At 44.3% G+C, this 17114-nt stretch overlaps 1 protein-coding gene across 2 annotated transcripts; it reads left to right on the forward strand.

Annotated features, from left to right (window-relative positions):
- Positions 1–8245: 8245 nt before the first annotated feature.
- FST (follistatin) lies at positions 8246–15249 on the forward strand. Of its 2 annotated transcripts, none has more exons than XM_027812201.2 (6): positions 8246–8551; positions 10727–10918; positions 11351–11569; positions 11937–12161; positions 13196–13426; positions 13900–15249. In XM_027812201.2, coding segments are annotated over exons 1-6 (951 nt in total). In that variant the 5' UTR covers positions 8246–8469; the 3' UTR covers positions 13902–15249. The 2 variants fall into 2 exon arrangements, with proteins under 2 accessions (XP_027668002.1, XP_005443976.1); XM_005443919.3 differs by having other exon boundaries at positions 8252–8551; positions 14143–15249.
- Positions 15250–17114: the final 1865 nt, after the last annotated feature.

Genomic DNA, 17114 nt, shown 5'->3' on the forward strand with positions numbered 1-17114 from the left:
ACCATGTAACTGTGAAAGTGATGGGTCCTAGTTTAATAAAAGGAATCACCTCTACCTGTATATCTTGCCTGAACAGGAATGTTCAAAAAAGAGAGATCAGATTTGAAGATAATCTTGGTTCTGCATCTAAAAGGACATTGCTGTAGTCGAATCACAAACATCCTATCACTTTAAGCAAAATATTAATGTAGTAAAGAAAAAAAAATTGCAAATAAACCCTTACAATCTACCTTCTCTCCCCACATCCAGACATACTTTCATCTGTGATCATTCATCTTTGTGTCAAACTGTAACTTCTTTTAACTTGGGGTTGGAACATGTCCAATATTTTACCTCCCTTTTCCGTGAAGATAATTTTATTCCTGAGAAGCTCCAAGTACACTTTGGAGTTTTTATCCTTTTTTTTTTTTTTTAAGTAAGATTAATACAGTCAACACCCTCATACTGCACTTTTATTAGAACTTACTAGAAAAAGACAAAAAATGCCTGCAACTGTCCTGCTGCAGGATAAAAGTGATAAGCATGTGCTAACAAAGTTTTTAGGAGGCTTAAAGAAGCCCTTAAAACTTATGTGCATATTTAAACAAGCCAGAGTAAAAAAAGTACTTTCATTTAATTTGTAAGTGGTTCCAGACATCATAAGTTACATAGCTGATATGCCATTATTTTCTTCAAAAGAGTCAGTCACTTCACTTGCAGTATCAAATTTTGATATGTTGCAGTTTGAGTCAAATAGCACATGGAGTCTGATGCTTAAACAACTCTCTTACTGTTCAGATTCGTTATGTCTGCACCTCTGAGATACTTCAGAATGAATTCTTTCAAGGATTTGTGTCTTACTAGTAGCAGGTTACTAAAGCATGCTTCAAAATTTTGTGGATAAAGCATTCACGCGGCTGTGGATACACTTTCTTCCCACCTAATGGATGTGAAATCCACCTTGACTTAGGTCTTCTCAGGAATGCTTTACTTTATTCCATTTTCTTTTTTTTTTTTTTTTTTTTTCCAATAGAAGAGCAAGTTCTGTGTAAGTCAAAGACACCTAAGAAGAATGGAGCTAATGGAGTTCATCCTTAGTCCTCAAGAGGTCTCTCTTATTTTATGAATTTTTCGTAGATGTAAATCAGTTTGGAGTAGTGAACATTGTTTTAAATTAATGTATTTTCAGATTTTCAAGTTATTCCTCAAAATCTCCCTTACAATCCATTCACTGCTAAGATCCTTATTTTATTCTTTTTTCTCTTCCAAAATACCATGAACAGCAATGGGAATCTAATAAATCAGCCTTGTTTTGATTCTCTGCTCTGGAGAATCCTCTCTGGATTTTCTGATTATTCCATTATGTACCCCTACACTATCCTTTCCCTTCCTTCTCTTCTGACCCTTCACCAAAAGCTCTTGAGTTTCTGTAAATTAATATGAAGGAAAGTGTCTTTCTCTGATAACCACTTTTTCATAAAGTAGGGCACTTTTACTATTGTGCTTTCACACCTTTCAAGGCCTGTACGGCCCCATACTTTGCAGGCCTAAATTTCCCAGCTGGAAATTCTAGTGTTTCTACCAAGGACTTATTTTATGTTCTTCTTAAAACACTAGCTACTGGAATCCAGGCATCTTACCAGAATCTCAGCTTTCATTTTTTACAAGATTATTTGCAAAGTGTCATCGTTCTGCAGAAAGACCTGAAAACGGGATTGCCATCTCAGAAACCAGAGAAATACCCTGAGATGAGATGAGAACTCGCTACCCTGTCCACAGAAGATGCACGGTCTCATCTTTTTCCAGGCATTCAGGGAGGAAGGGAACTTACATGCCCTAAGGACTGGCAGGCTGGATATCAATCCTTCGATTCAGGGCTTCTGGCTCCTCAAGTCACCTCTTGATCAAGTGTAAAAGAAAGCATATGTGAACTAATCAAGTCAGTGGACAGAACAGGTGCCACGGGGCTCCTCCTAGACCCCCTTTCTTGGGGGAGTATTAGAAGCACATAAGCCGGTTTCTGTGCTGCTGGAGAGAGACAATTCTCCCAGCACATAGTGTGGAGCCAGCAACCGCTGAGCAGTCAGTCCATGCAGGGCCGCCACTGCAAAAAAACCCTGTATGCAACACATCCCAAAAGAAAGCATAAATTTGTCACAATCTGTCTCATTTAGATTATTATTTTTGCTGAGGGCTCTGTCTAGTTCATTCATTTCCTCACGTGCTATACTTCGATGACATTTGGAGTTTATCAATATGTACTATGTAGGACAATTCTGATAATGTTCCAGTAAGCTGACAGTGACTAAACAGCAGTCTAAAGTCCATTTGGTTCCATTAATCTCTGAAAGTTACCCATTAAAACTGATCTTCTTCCTTGATTGGCAATAAAGCAAACACAATCCTCACAATAAGAAGTTAATGACCTGTCCCTAACAAGGCTGTAACTTTGATGTTCTCAAGCACCTACTCTCTCAGTCTAGAAACAAGATCCAGTATGTCACCAGATATATGCACTGAGCTGGAAATTGTCCATTTGTTACCCTTTTTGCCATGCTATATTCAACTTGTCACAGCTGGCTATGGGTATCACTCTTAACAGTGATTTTGATTCCATTTAAGCTCCAAGCCAGGATCTACAGCTGAACAAAGCCTTTTTTGGATTAGAAAATGATGTGACTTCACATACCCAATGAATCAGATATGCCCTCCACATTAACTTTAATAGAATCAAGCTAACAAGAAGAAAAATAAAATAATGGCAAAATTTAATTGAATTTTGACAGTAGTTATTTACAAACGATATCCATCCCCACTTGAAACTTGGGTTTAGTCTCCAGTCCTGTTCCAGCTACAAATGATTGCCAACCAGCACATTTTTTGAAGCTTGCCATACAAAATGTTCCAGACCTTAAAAGTACAATAACCACACATAACCCCACCATTCCTAAAGCACCATGCTCTTCATCTATAATTATAACTTAAAAATCCGAAGTTTTATCACCAAGTATGACATAGCTCCACTTGGCAGAGTTGTGGAAGTAGAAAGGGCAATTTGCCAGTCAGGAAGCTGGGCAAGAGCCATTCTGCACTGAGCACATGTCTTGAGACAGCCAAAGGTTAGCTTGATGCTGCCCAAGCTGAAATGGCCTTCCAGGGGCTGTTCTGAGAGTTTTGCTCTTTCCATGCTCCCTCCCACTACACCACTTCTTAAGCGTTTATGTGGAAATGGGTTATCTAGAGCTGGTGGTACTGCCTTTTTGGCATTTAGGCATTCCTCTAAAACACTAGCATCCCAAAAGGCTGTTTAAAGCAAGCAAGCAGGTTTTCACCAATAACTACATTTTCTTTTTTTTTTTTTTTTTCCAAAATTTCATTTAGAATCAATGTCAGAATTCCTGCCGCTGCTGACAAAATTGCAGTCCCAACAAGGGGAGGGACCTCTTCTGCCCTAGAAATTCCATGGCCTGTGCACATTTCTAGTTGTTTTCTGTTCTCTGAAATTATACAGAAAAGTATCTGATCGCTAGATCAGATCAGTAAAGCAATAGATAAGTATACTCCTTTATCATTTTCATTTAACTTCCTCAGACAGTTAATGATTTTAATATTTTCCTTACCATTTTTTCCACTCCTATTTTCTACTGGAATTTAGTACTTTTGTCCAAGTTTTCAATAACCTGGAAAGCTTTTCTAGCTGGTTTAGCAACCTTTTTCATTCCACTCATGCATTAAACTTTCTTTTACCACATCACATCCTGTTTGCAGTGGGTACTAAATAATAAGGCTTGCTGCACTTCCTAGGTGCTGGTTTGTGGTACTGCCAACACGAGAAGAAAATAGCTTTGTAGTGTCTAAGACAGCTTGTCCTGTTCTGGCCTACAACAAGGGGAAAATATTCACCAAACTGTAGAGGGATACACAATTTTGCTATTACTCCCTTGAATCACGAATAAAAAGTAGGAAACAGGTCGGTTTGGCTCATACCACATATACATCAATTTTATCTGATCTAAAATGTGAATGCCACCTGTCTACGTGCCCTTTCTACAGTACAAACAAAGCCACAAACACAGAGAATTGCTAAATCTCCATAGGCTACCTGAAACTTTCCATATTGATTCACTGTCCCTATCATACTGTCCTCCTATCCTTCCCGTGAACCACAATGAATCAGGCTAAATCTTTAGGGTAGCCTCCAGACAGTGTGAGCACCTATCACAGGGTGGATTATTAAAACTACAGATTGCATACCTACAAGAGGACTGCTTGATGATGTTCAGTTCCTTCCTTCCACTGAACCACAGGGAGAAGTTTCAGATAGCGTACCTGTTTCCAGCTGTCTTGGTCAAAAGAGATGACAGCTTTTCAGATGTGACTTGCCAAACATCTACTGACGGTTAAATTTATATTCCCTTTGCAATTTTTACCAGTGGTATTTATTAGGTAAGATCCTTACTACCTCTTAACTCATTCCATTGTCCACAACCTGAAAACAGACATCCACTTTTAGGTCAACTTAAAGAAAAAATAACTGTTTAACACATCTGTGTTCATCTAATTAGCACAACACTCACCAATAGCATACAAGTTCTATGTCTAACAGTCTCACTCACGTAGGAATAGTTTCAGTGTAATAGCACAGAAATCTACTATCTAATATTAGAATTAAGTTAATATATTTTGGAGCATAGTTTTATCAGAAATTGGTTTGCTTGTTTTTCATGGAAAAGTCTTGACCAAATCAAGAAATGAACCTTTCTAATCCAAATTTTTATGCTACTTGTCACTGAGAAACAGCACATGGAATTTCTACAGAAAAGGCTTGTATTGCCCTCTACTTTAAAAAAAAAAAAAAAATTCCTTAAATCTGGTATCTGAGATGCAAAAGAGGGAACCTTTGTAAAAGTGCAGTTTTCCAGAAACAGGACCTTTTTTTTTTTTGTGATAATCAGAAAAATTAGATGGGAACACAGGAGGCTAACAAGTCTTCTCTCCTACCAGAAGAGGACGTTCTACCTTTATTTGAGTACTTGTTCTGTGGAAGAAGCCAGTTGTGTGAGAAACTGCATCGGATGATGCATACATCCAGGACCACAGGAGGGTGTTTGAGTCTCTTTTCCTTTCACTAGAATGTTAGGCTGGGAAATGCCAGGCTAGGCCTTCCCATTTTCACTTGCCCAACATCCAAATCCTTTCCAAATAATTTGGTTTTGCTTGGAGTCTTATCCACATCCTCAGAAAATTTAATGCAGACATGCTCCTTACCGAAGACAGGGTCTTGAGGTGGTCCATTCCTGATAGAAGCAACCACTCCTCTGTTGAGAGGCAGCACATTGAGGGGAAAAGAGCAAAAAGGAAATACATTATACTACTACAATGAGTACTGACGTATCACAAAATAAGTATTACCCAGATGTATATGTATGTGTGCATGTGTGGGTATATGTATGTATGTATGCATGTCACATGAGGTTACACTTGGGTATTGTTTTTCCTCCTACTCAGTATTTTGCTGCAATTTTCCTCAGAGACCAGCCATTTAATATTTTGGATTATGGAATCTATTGCAGCTACAGCAATATTACAGATAGGACAAAGACATACATTTTATGTAAATTAAGAGCTAAATGTGAACTTTCGGAGAGTCTGAGATGTTAGTACATACAGGGTTTTATTATTACAAGATCAGGGCCAGCTGCAAAGACTGGATTCACATCCAAAAACACATATTAAAATGCATACAATTCTTGGGAGAAAGAAGTTTTAAAACCTGTCAGGCTGAGAACAACACTCTTTTTGTGTGCTGCCTGACAATTCAGTTATAGATCGACCCTATTGTTTTTCTGGCAATTTAAATGTGATTGTTGGCAAAGCAGTAAGGGGTGGGGGATTCATACAGGAATGCACACAGTGAGAAAGAAGAAAGCATTTCTGATTATACAATATATCCCTGGCATGTTGTTACACACATATCCAATATTTAGCATTTAAAAAAGAAGGGGGGGGGGGGGGGATAAATAAAAGAAACAGCAGCTGTTTCTATGTGATGTCAGAGAACAGGTGTGATACAAATCTCCATACTAGCACAATCATATTGATCTCCTGATGATGCATGCATGAAGCACATGTGCAAACGTTATCGACCCATCCAGCATCCCACTTCCAGGAATACAGCCTGAAAATGCCTCGCTGTAATTGAAAACATTATCAGGATAAACACGGTACTGGCCAATTGTTAACGAGCACACACAGACCGGCTGAGGCAAGGTGAGCCTGCCCCCCGCAGCACGCCCGGTGTCGCGGCCGTGCGGCGCCTCCCCTCTCGGCAGTAGCCGCTGCCCACCCCGCGCCGCCGCCGGGACCCCGCGGGGCCCCCCGGGCTCGGGTGAGAGGCGGCCGGGCCCGGCGCTCCCCGCGGGGAGGCTGGGGGGGCGCTGCCCCTCGGGAAACGCACCGGCGGCGCGCCGCGGCCGCGGCCGGAGCCCCGCGGGGCGACCCGGGGACGGCCCCGGGATCGGGGCGCCCGGGAGGGGCGGCGAGGGCAGCCAGGCCGCCCCCCGCCGCGGCGGCTCTTCGATCTGTCCTACGCGCCCGCGGCTCGCCGCCCCCGCTCGCTGCCGCCGCAGCCGGCAGGCGCTGCCCCGCACCGCGGGGGCCGGGGGTCCGCGGGGCCTCTGCGCACCCTGCGCCCAGGGCCCGGCCCCTCCGTGAGGGGAGAGGCAGGGCTGGAGCCGTCCCTTCGTCTGCGGCTCGGGGGTGAGGGGCTCCGCCGCCGGCTGTTAGCGCCGTCTGCCGTTAGAGGGCACTACGCACCCCCGCATTGCTACTGCTCGGGCGAGCGCGGAGGCCGCGGGGGGAGGGCGCGGGGCGGAGGGAGAGTGGCACCAATTTGGGAAAAGATTAAAAAGGATGTGGAGTCCTGGAGGTTCTGAAGTGCTCAAAATGCCCGGGCGCTGCTCAGGACGATGATCATAATAATAATAACAAAAACAAAAAAATGCAGCGAGGTCAATCATTTACCAGCCTGCTGCTTAATGCGTGTGACCGCAGGTGGTACCGAGGGACATTGTGATTCATGCCCACTTTCAAAGCAGGACCAGGGCCCGGTCTGAGGCACCCAAACAACTGTCTTCTAATATTAGCACGGCTGTATTTCTGAATCTATTATAGTCTGTCCAGACAGATCCCATTGTAATGGGATCTTTTATTAAAAGATTAGCACTATCTCCTGCAGTTGGTGGAAAAAAATCTGTTATCGCTGAGTTATTTGCAGTTGTGGGGAGGGGGCGGGCGGGACGGGAGGAGGGGTGCGGGGAGGGCCGGGCGGAGGGCACGGGCGGCCGCGGCGCACCGGCCCCTGACCCGGCACTGTCCGGGCATTCCTGTCTGCATACTTCGCAGTCTGTTGTGCTTTGGTGGCTCAGAAAAGCGAAAGAATCGAAATTAAAAAGGCAGCTTTTGAATAAACAATACCATTTTCCGTTAAGTAATCGTTTTGTATAAAAGGAAATATCGCCTACTCAGTTTCATTCAGCGGTGCCAAAAAATGTTATAAATAAGACACCGCCAACTTCTCTAAGGGGAGAATAATGCCAGACTGCTTAATAAACTAGTGCCCTAGAAGTTCATTATCGATGTTGCAATCTTCCCTGATTCTGAGAGGAGACCGCCTACATCGCCCCCATTCCCGTCTCGTCCTCCCGGGCTCCCAGTGAAAAGGCTGTCACTTGGGCGCAGCCCTAGGTATTAAACTTTTATCTGGTCCTTCTGTCTTTCGTGTGCTTTCTTTTTAGGTTTGGGGTGGGTCGGTGGGGGTTTGGGGTTCCTTCGGGCCGAGCCCCGCCGGGCGAGCTGGCCAGCCGCCTCCCGCCCGCCGGAGGTGCGCGGAGCGGTGTTCATGCTTAGCGGCCGCTTCAGCGGGGGGACGGCTGCGCCCCGCGCTCGCGGCCCCGGGCGGGCAGCCGCCGCTCCGCGCCCGGCTCCGCGCCGTCGGGGGGACCGGGGCTGCCCGGCCCCCGCGGGTCTCCTCCAGCCCCCGCGGGTCTCTCCGCTGGCGCGGGCGCGGGCGGCTCCGCGGGCGCGGCGGCCGGGGCTCGCGCTGCCCGCCGCTGCTGAGCTGAGCCGGCGGCCCCGTCGCCTCCGCCGCGCAGGGCGGGCGTGGGGCTGCGCGGGTGCGCGCCGGTGCGCGCCTGTGTGTGCGTGCACCTAGAGCGGATTATTGGAGAGGGTTTCCAGAAGGTGGAAAATGTCACCTGATTCACACTGAACTTTTTAAATCTCCCCACCCCCGAGCAGACACACACACACATTAGGAGACCGCCCACCGCAGACAGCTAGGACCCCCGTATAGATTTAAAGAGAGACTGCATTCACAGCCTGACGTTCATTCAATAGAGCGATCATAAGGAGGCTGGCTAGTGCTCGCTCCCTCTCCCTACTCCCCCTCACGCTGTTTCTGTGTCTCTCTCACTCCCTGCTATACTGAGGATGTTAAATCAGAGAATCCACCCGGGCATGCTCTTACTCCTGATGTTTCTGTGCCACTTCATGGAAGATCACACAGTGCAGGGTAAGACCAGACTGTTTATTCGCAGATATTTTTCTTTATTATTACTATTGTTTTCTGTCTTTCGGGCACGGTTTAGTTTGCTTGCGGTGTTAAACGCCTCTCTCCAAGGTCCAACAGGACAGAAGTTAATGTGGGCATGGGGCTGCTCTGTACCGAGGTGCAGAGGTGACACTTAGGTTCCTTTTTGGTCGGATCTTCGCACTGCTCTGCATAGGCGCAGAGGACAGATGAGGATGATTCTTGGTATTTATTGCTGTTATGCAGCATGAATGAAGAGCAGCATCGCGAGGGAACTTTCCCTGTCTCGGCTCCCGAGTGAGTGCTCAAAGTTTGTTGGTAATTTAGCTCAGATTTTTATCTCGCCAGCCTGACGGAGAGAGAGGTGATGATGGGGAGCCCCGCGATTACAGCTGACATTTTTAGAAACCAACAAGTGGTCATTTTCCGGACATTCCCTTAATATTGGGATTTCCTCCTCCCCCCTCCTTTGTGTTTGGTTGGTGGTGTGTTTTGGTTTTGTTTTCCTTTTTTTTTTCTTTTTTTCTTTTTTTTTTTTTTTTTGTGTGTGTGTGAATAAGTATTAATGTTATAAATTCTCCTGCACTGAAGAATATGCTCAAATAAGTTGGGGTGGGTTTTTTTTCCCATGCGAACAAAACAAACCCGACCCTGAAATTGACAACTCTTAAGAGCCCTCTTTAGACACAAGGGAATATTGATTTTTATTTTGGGGGCTTTTTTCCCTTATCTTGACCGTGTTCCAGCCACCACCTGGATGTCTTACCATTGCTTGTTTTACAATTTCTTTCCTTCTTTTTTTTTTCTTTTTCCTTTTCTCCCCCACTACCGAGATAGAGCATAAGTTAATTTAATGTAGAGAACTGTAAGTCGCGAAACTTTTTTTTTTTAAGGGCGTTGTTTGCTCAATGATTTTTAGCGGGGTGGGGGGTGGGGTGGGGATTGGGGGGGAAGGAGTATATTTTCCCCCGTGCCCAGCGACATCCCGGTTGGCCGATCCTGACCCCTCGCTGTGGTACATTCCCATCGGAGTAAGGAGGCAGGATCGAGCCCTGGCTGGATTAGCACCAGAATCAATTGGTATTGAGTTTCTGGAGAAGTCACATTGGTTATTCACGAGAGACTCATCCCAACCAAAACTCTCCAGCTAAAGAAGGGGGAGTTGCCTGGGCTAATGTTCTTGGCTTGACTCCACAAATAACAGGGAAACTAGTAAAAAAAAAAAGGGGGGACGACGACGACGACGACGACGACGACGACGGTGGGGGGGACGGGGACGGACAAAAAGAAATACCAACAAAACCCACTCTATCCGGTTTCAGGACAGTGTACTTTCCTCTGAAATGCTTGCGGGAGAGACGGCACCTATAACTTTTCCAGCTTGATCGATTTGTAAAACTCCGTAGGGACCTCCTTTTGCTACAAGGGACCTATGTGCCTTGCATTTTATGTACTTTGCGCACTTTTTTGGAGCTCTGCTGACTTATTTTAGTGAAGGAAAGACATTTGTCAACAGAAGCAGCAAAATGTGGAGATTTCGAAAGACTTCGCTAACAGCAAATGTTCCCAGTTCGTGCAGATTGCAAAATGGGCTGGGACTGAAACTGTGCGGCACTAAAACAATGCTGCTGTGCAGCCGCGGTGAGGAGGAGAGGGCAGGGGGAGGAGGATGGAATTTGCAAGCGCGATTTTCTTTTTATTCCCTTTTAAATGCACACCCTTTTCAAGTCGCTGTCACGTGCCGGCAGTGCTCCTTCTGCTCTACATATGGAATAAATACCTCCGAAAACTGCCTCGTCCTGTTTTGATCGGGTGTTTTCTTTTTTTTTTTTTTTTTTCCCCCTTCGGTTTTTTCTTTTGTGATTTTGGGGGTTTCTTGGTTGTTGGGTCTGGCTTTTACTGGGGGGGGCGTGGTGTGCGCATTTTGGTTTGTTGGGTTGGTTTTTTTGCTTGGTTGGATGGTTTGTGGGTTTTGTTTTGGTTGTTGGTTTTTTAAACTGCGCTCCCAAATGGGCCGGAGTAGCTGCGGGTTATGAAATGGGACAAATAAAAGTAAACAGTCTAGTAGAAGTCATTGCAAGGCGCACGTGTTGTGTCTGGGTCACTGGTGGCTGCCACTGACCCGGCTGGGTGTCCCCGTCCCCCCCTCCCCCGCAGCTGGGAACTGCTGGCTCCGGCAGGCGCGGAACGGCCGCTGCCAGGTCCTCTACAAAACCGACCTCAGCAAGGAGGAGTGCTGCAAGACCGGCCGCCTGACAACTTCGTGGACGGAAGAGGACGTCAACGACAACACTCTTTTTAAGTGGATGATTTTTAATGGGGGAGCCCCAAACTGCATCCCGTGCAAAGGTGAGGGGGTGCTGGCGAGCTGCTCTCGCCGAGGCGCGGTGCGGGCGGGGGCTGGGCGGGGGGAGGAGGAGCGGGGAAGGGGCTGGAGGGGGGCAGCGCGATCCTCCCGCTCCCTTCCTCGGTGGGGCTTTGAGGGGCGCCTCGTAGCAGCCCTGGGATCGGTGAGGGGACCCCCAGTTCTTCTCGGCCACCATGCACACGGCGGGGAGGAGGGGACCGACCTCCTCTCCCCGTCCCCCGTCTTCCCCCCCGCCCTGCCCCGGCCCTGACTGACGCGGGAGATTTCCCTCGAGTGGTGTTTCCTGGAAGGGGGGAAAGGTGTTTTCTCTCTGTGCTCTGGGGTCACGGTGTCTTTTTTTTCTTTAAGCAGTTTTGACACCAGGTCTGTTCTGCCCACTCGGTACTAAAGCGGTGCCTCTTTCCTTCCATCAGAAACGTGCGAGAACGTGGACTGTGGACCCGGGAAGAAATGTAAAATGAACAAGAAGAACAAACCTCGGTGTGTTTGTGCTCCGGATTGCTCTAATATCACTTGGAAGGGTCCCGTGTGTGGCTTAGATGGGAAAACCTACAGGAACGAGTGTGCCCTTCTCAAAGCCAGATGTAAAGAACAGCCCGAACTTGAAGTCCAGTATCAGGGCAAATGCAAAAGTAGGTTTGCAAATCTAATCTGATCTCCCTCAAATGCCAAAGGGTGTGTGTCTTGAGTGTAGGGAGGAGGAGCTGTTGGATGTACTGCCCCACAGGAACCAGGGTGATGTTCCAAACGCTGGGAGACAGTAACTAAACCACGAGCAACAGACAAGGACATAGCTGGACTGGGAGTTCCCCATAGTCTAGCAGCACTTGTGTCCCACCAGCTACCCTGAGATGGGAAGGTTTCCTCCAGCGGCCCTTAAATGAGGAAAGCTGCTAAAGGCTTTTACCTGATAATTTGTTTTATTGTGCCACCCATTCACTCCGTGCTGAGGCTCTGGGATCTCCTATTAATCACTGTGTGTTTCCATCTTTATTACAGAGACCTGTAGGGATGTTTTATGCCCAGGCAGCTCCACATGTGTGGTTGACCAAACTAATAATGCCTACTGTGTGATGTGTAATCGAATTTGCCCAGAGCCTACCTCCCCTGAACAGTATCTCTGCGGGAATGACGGCATAACTTACGCCAGTGCTTGCCACCTGAGGAAAGCTACCTGCCTACTAGGCAGATCCATTGGATTAGCCTACGAAGGAAAATGCATCAGTAGGTATCTCGGTAGGAGGGTAAGGGTGGGGGGAACTTCCTCAGTCAGCTGTTTCAGAGTGTTAAGTGTGCAACTGGATGGATGTAGTTAGCGCTGGAGATGAGGAGAGACTTCCAACAGCCTGGGTTAGGACTCCCCTCCTGGAAAAGGAGAGTCAGGGTGAGCTTTGACTCAGAAAAGATTGCAAAAGGCATGAGGGAGTAGAGGGCCTGATCTTTCTTCCCTTGCTATTCCTGTGGGCGCCGACATCAGTATCTAATGGAGAAGTAGCTGCCATAAAATAGACGATGACGTGGTTACAGTGTAACAAGGTCTCGATATTCAGTCGATCTGGATTCCTGGAAACAATTGTCTTCAAGTGGTCTTGGCAAAGCTTGCATTAACTTAATTGGAAACTGAACACTTTTTCCTCTTTAGAAATATTGCAGAATTTTGAGACAGTTGGTGGGTGAAGATAGGCAAATAATCCCTGTGCATCCTGACATTTTGCATGGTGATTTCCAGAAAGGACCAATAGTGAAGTGTGTTACCAGGAAGCATCTTCAGGGCAGCCTTTGCTACCCAAAACTACTGGGGGAATTTGGGGGAGTTTTAGGCTCCTTTAAATTAGCATACGTTAAGGTGAATTCCTTTTCCAATCTTGTAGCAACTACTCTGTGTGCTAGTTTAAAAATAATTGATTTAGAAATCTCAATGTGTTGACAAATTCTGTACTTACCGCTAATTTGGGGAGCTGAATTTCCACTTACTTCAAACAGAGCAGGAAAGTCATGTACAATAGGCAAATGTAATTCTGTATTCCCAGGGCCAAACTCTGCTGGCACAGCTGTCTTTCCTCCCCCACATACAGACAGGCAATAGTGTCCAAGGGACTACTTGCTTGAGCAAAATCAGCAAGTATTATCACATCTACTGTGTCGGAGCTTTGTCTGTTCACAGTTCACAGGGGAAAGGGAGTTTGGGGTTGTTTGGGTTTGCTTTTCTTTTTTCTTTGTCTTTTCACTTACCTCTAGTATCCTGTGTATATTTTTAGAAGCCAAATCCTGTGAAGACATTCAATGCAGTGCTGGGAAGAAATGCTTGTGGGATTTTAAGGTTGGCAGAGGTCGGTGCGCCCTCTGCGATGAGCTATGCCCTGAAAGCAAGTCAGACGAGGCAGTCTGTGCCAGCGATAACACAACTTACCCAAGCGAGTGTGCCATGAAAGAGGCAGCCTGCTCCATGGGTGTGCTTCTAGAAGTAAAGCACTCTGGATCTTGCAACTGTAAGTGAGATTTTTAATTCTGCAGACACTTAAAGCTTCTGAAGGCAATCTCTAGGTAATGAAGAAGTACACCTTTAAACATAAGAAAGCTTGATTTAGAGATTCAAGGTACAGTACAGGTGTCATATAAGTATGTATCTATCACGCACACACTTTGGTTATAAAATGCGATAGATCTCCAACAACCAGTTGACCTTCAAGTTGGGGTCTTGGGGCTATTCTGAGGACAAGTCATTCTGTCAGAAAGGGGTTGCCCTAGGAGTGTAATTCTAGTGACTTATTCCTACTTTGTCTGCTCTCGTGTGCTTCGCTGATTGCTTTAACACCCGGATAAACTCTTTAACTGTCCAAAAGAACAAGCTTAATGGTAGCACATGGGCATCTGGTTTAGCACAGTTGCCTCTACTAACTCTGAATGAAGGACACAAAGCAGTTAAACCTAGAACACAAGAGCACTTTTTATTTGATTTCAGGAATCTGCCAATAAAACCTGAGCCATTGATTCTTCAGAACTTTCTGCAGTTATGACTTCATAGATTATGTATAAAAAACCTTATTGCATAACAGCAGATGCCAAAGAGCATCTCACTACAAGTCGCATAAAATGCAACGCTGTATTATGGCTGTTCAGAGGGCTTTGAAAACATGCACTGAGCTGCTTCTGCGCTGTTGTTGTCCTTATTTAAACAACAGCTCCCCTGTATTCCCCCATCTAGCCATTAATGAAGACCCAGAGGATGAAGAGGAAGATGAAGACCAGGACTACAGCTTTCCTATATCTTCCATTCTAGAGTGGTAAAACCTCCATCACTATTGGAATAGCCATTGGGCACGAAACCAATGTCCATACTGTAAATAAGTGTATGCTTATTTATTTTGGGGAGAAAAAAAGTATACATATAGTTGAGTCTCGTAGACATTTATTTATACTGTGTCATGTTTTATAATTTATACATAAAATGTCTGGTTGACTGTACACCTTGTTTTTGAAGAAATTTATTCGTTACGGGAAGAGCAGTGTTATTTATTGTGAGGTCTCTTGCTTGTAAAGTAAAGCTTTTCTTTTTTCCTGTAAACTATAAAAGTCCATTCCTTAGAGCTTACCCACATGATCTCATCTCTCTTGTTTCACTGATGTTAACTCTTTTCCACTTTAACAAACTTGCATGTCAGTTTCTGTTACGTTTATTTATTGGATTTTCTTCTTGCCGGTTCTGTACATAAAAGATCCCTCGGGTTTTTGTTTACAAGGAATCTTGACTGACCAAAAGGTGTTGTAACTGACTTAAGTATACTTCCAGGGTGCAGTGAGGTGGTCTTTAAGGAAACTTCTTCCGCTTTCTCTACTTCTGATCACATCATGTACTGAAGTGATCTCAATGGGCTGAGCGTATGTACTGTACTATACGAATTCCGGACCCAAAGAAATCGGATTATGAAGGTTGTTTATAGCTGCAGGGCTAACTGTTATAAGAATAAAGGTTTTATTTTATTTTAATTGTTTTATTTTTTTGTAACATGCATAAGTGTTTTATCAGGTGTTTCCTTTAAGATGGTCTTGCAGTACCACTTTCAAAGTTTTCCCAATCAGTGTGCCGCTAAAAGTTATATCAAAGCTTTATCAGTTCAAGTTTCTTGCTTTTCATAATACTTTTTTTTCTGATGCAATTTTATATTTTCAAACATGGCGAGTTAAATATAAATTCATTTAAATATATAGTTTTGTACTTTTCTACCATGTAAATGTGCAATGTATATAAAAGTTATAATGTGTATTTGTAAATAAATTATGAGTGAAAAAATAAAAAATGGAATTTTCCCTAGAGGAAGTCCTCAGTTTTTGGTTCTAGAGGGCACTGGTCTTCTGGTGCAGAGAAGACATACTGGTGGTTAGGGGAAAGGAGGCTTCTGCATGGCATAACGGTGAAACACATTGGTTAAGGCCAAAGCTTTCAACTGACATTGATTGAAGAAACCTTTATTTCAGACAGGAGCAATGTCTCCAGTTCATTGGTATTAATTAATTTTGAATCCAAGTGAAGTGATCGAGGAGAAGAGATTTGGCATTTTTGTTTCCCTTTCCACCCTCTAAATAAAAAGTCTGTCATTTCTTGCACATCTTTAACTTCCATATTTCTAGGAGATTTAGCATTTGATTTTTTGCTAACCTTCAGATCCATGTTACTGGGGTTGCAGTTGTTTCACCTTTTCAGATGACCAACAGAAAAAGCAAAACAGAGCCTATTTGCCCAAATTAAGATGTGTAACAATAAACACAAAATAAATAAATAAAAACAAATCCCCAAACCAAACATCAAAGAGCACATTATTACTTTGAAATTATTTTCCTCCAAAAGAAAGGTTAATTCAGAAGTTCCTTTTAGTGAACCAATATTCAGATTCTACACACTTTCAAGACTGGATACTAATACAGTGAACTGAGGAAAGGTAACTTTGATAAGCACAGCAGGGACTGAAGTCTTCTTTTATGCTACTTGGGTTATGCTGTTCTCCCAAATAAGGCCCCACTTATGAAAATTTCTCTATCATACTGCATAAAACTTAAAAATGTACCTAAGCACCTTATTCAATGGTGTTTTAAGTATTTTGCTGAACTGAGGCCTGAGAGCAGAAGTTGACTTACCCATTTTATTTAAATACAAATCATATTTGAAGGCTGTTCCTGCTATAGTCTTTTGTATGACTTTTACTGTAATTTGTTATGGATTATTTAGAATTATCCAAAGCAAAACTAATTTTTTATCTGTGAATACATAAAAACTACAACCATACATTTATAATGTTGTATTCAAAATAATAGCAAAAAAATCCTGTCCTTATCCTCCTGTTGCTTCATTTAGACAAGTAGTCTCTTTGGAAGGATGTACATAACAGAAGGAGCAAAGGGCACAGGGTTTTGGTTTGCTGAAGGAACAGAACCCAGAATAAAAGAGAACAGGGCCAGGGGAAGAGAAGGATGGAAAAAGAACCTATTGGAAAATCTTTCAAGGAACTAATAAACACATGAAAATGACATAGAGACAAAATAGTGAACGTGGAGAGTATCAGAGATTTTTCTCAAATTCAGATAGTTGCCAGCTACTTCATTTCCAACAAAACATTAAATACTGCTTTTAATTTTAAATATATGTGCATGCCTTACAGAGAGACTGTAGCAGAGCAGGATTTCTGGGTTCTTATTTTATGTCCTGCTGCTGGTTCACAAAATAGCTTTGAGAAAGTCACTGACAGACAAATTCAAAAAAGCAACAATAAGGCCAGGAAGCTATATTTACACATGTATGTGTATGCAAAACAGCCACAAAAATCTACATCAGGTTTGGCTGATAAAATTATATAGAAGTTCTGCTACTGCATTTCCCATTGCTGCTGCTATTCCTGTCAGCTGAAAATCTTGAAACCTACCTTGCACCAAAGCCTGCCTATAATGTACAGGTGAGGCATCTTCTGAGAGTCTTCATGAGGTAAACATCTTCTGAGCATGCCTAACATACACCAACCTTGTAGTGACGCACAACAGCCCCAGAGACATTCTCCCAGAAACTTGTCCAGAGGTTGTGGCAGCACGACTGCCAGCATTTTACATAATATGATACTTGTAGATAAGGCAGTTCATGAAGTGGAGATACACTGCCAGTCTCTTTCTGAGGATAACTTTCTCATATCT

The sequence above is a fragment of the Falco cherrug genome, chromosome Z (genome assembly GCF_023634085.1).
Source record: "Falco cherrug isolate bFalChe1 chromosome Z, bFalChe1.pri, whole genome shotgun sequence".
Lineage (NCBI taxonomy): Eukaryota > Metazoa > Chordata > Aves > Falconiformes > Falconidae > Falco > Falco cherrug.

Excerpts from the sequence above, each read along its gene's own strand:
- FST (XM_005443919.3), top strand. The coding sequence starts at position 8,470 with ATGTTAAATCAGAGAATCCACCCGGGCATGCTCTTACTCCTGATGTTT. Across the intron at positions 11,570-11,936 it reads GTATCAGGGCAAATGCAAAA|AGACCTGTAGGGATGTTTTA; the intron begins GTAGGTTTGCAA and ends TCTTTATTACAG. Across the intron at positions 12,162-13,195 it reads CTACGAAGGAAAATGCATCA|AAGCCAAATCCTGTGAAGAC; the intron begins GTAGGTATCTCG and ends GTATATTTTTAG.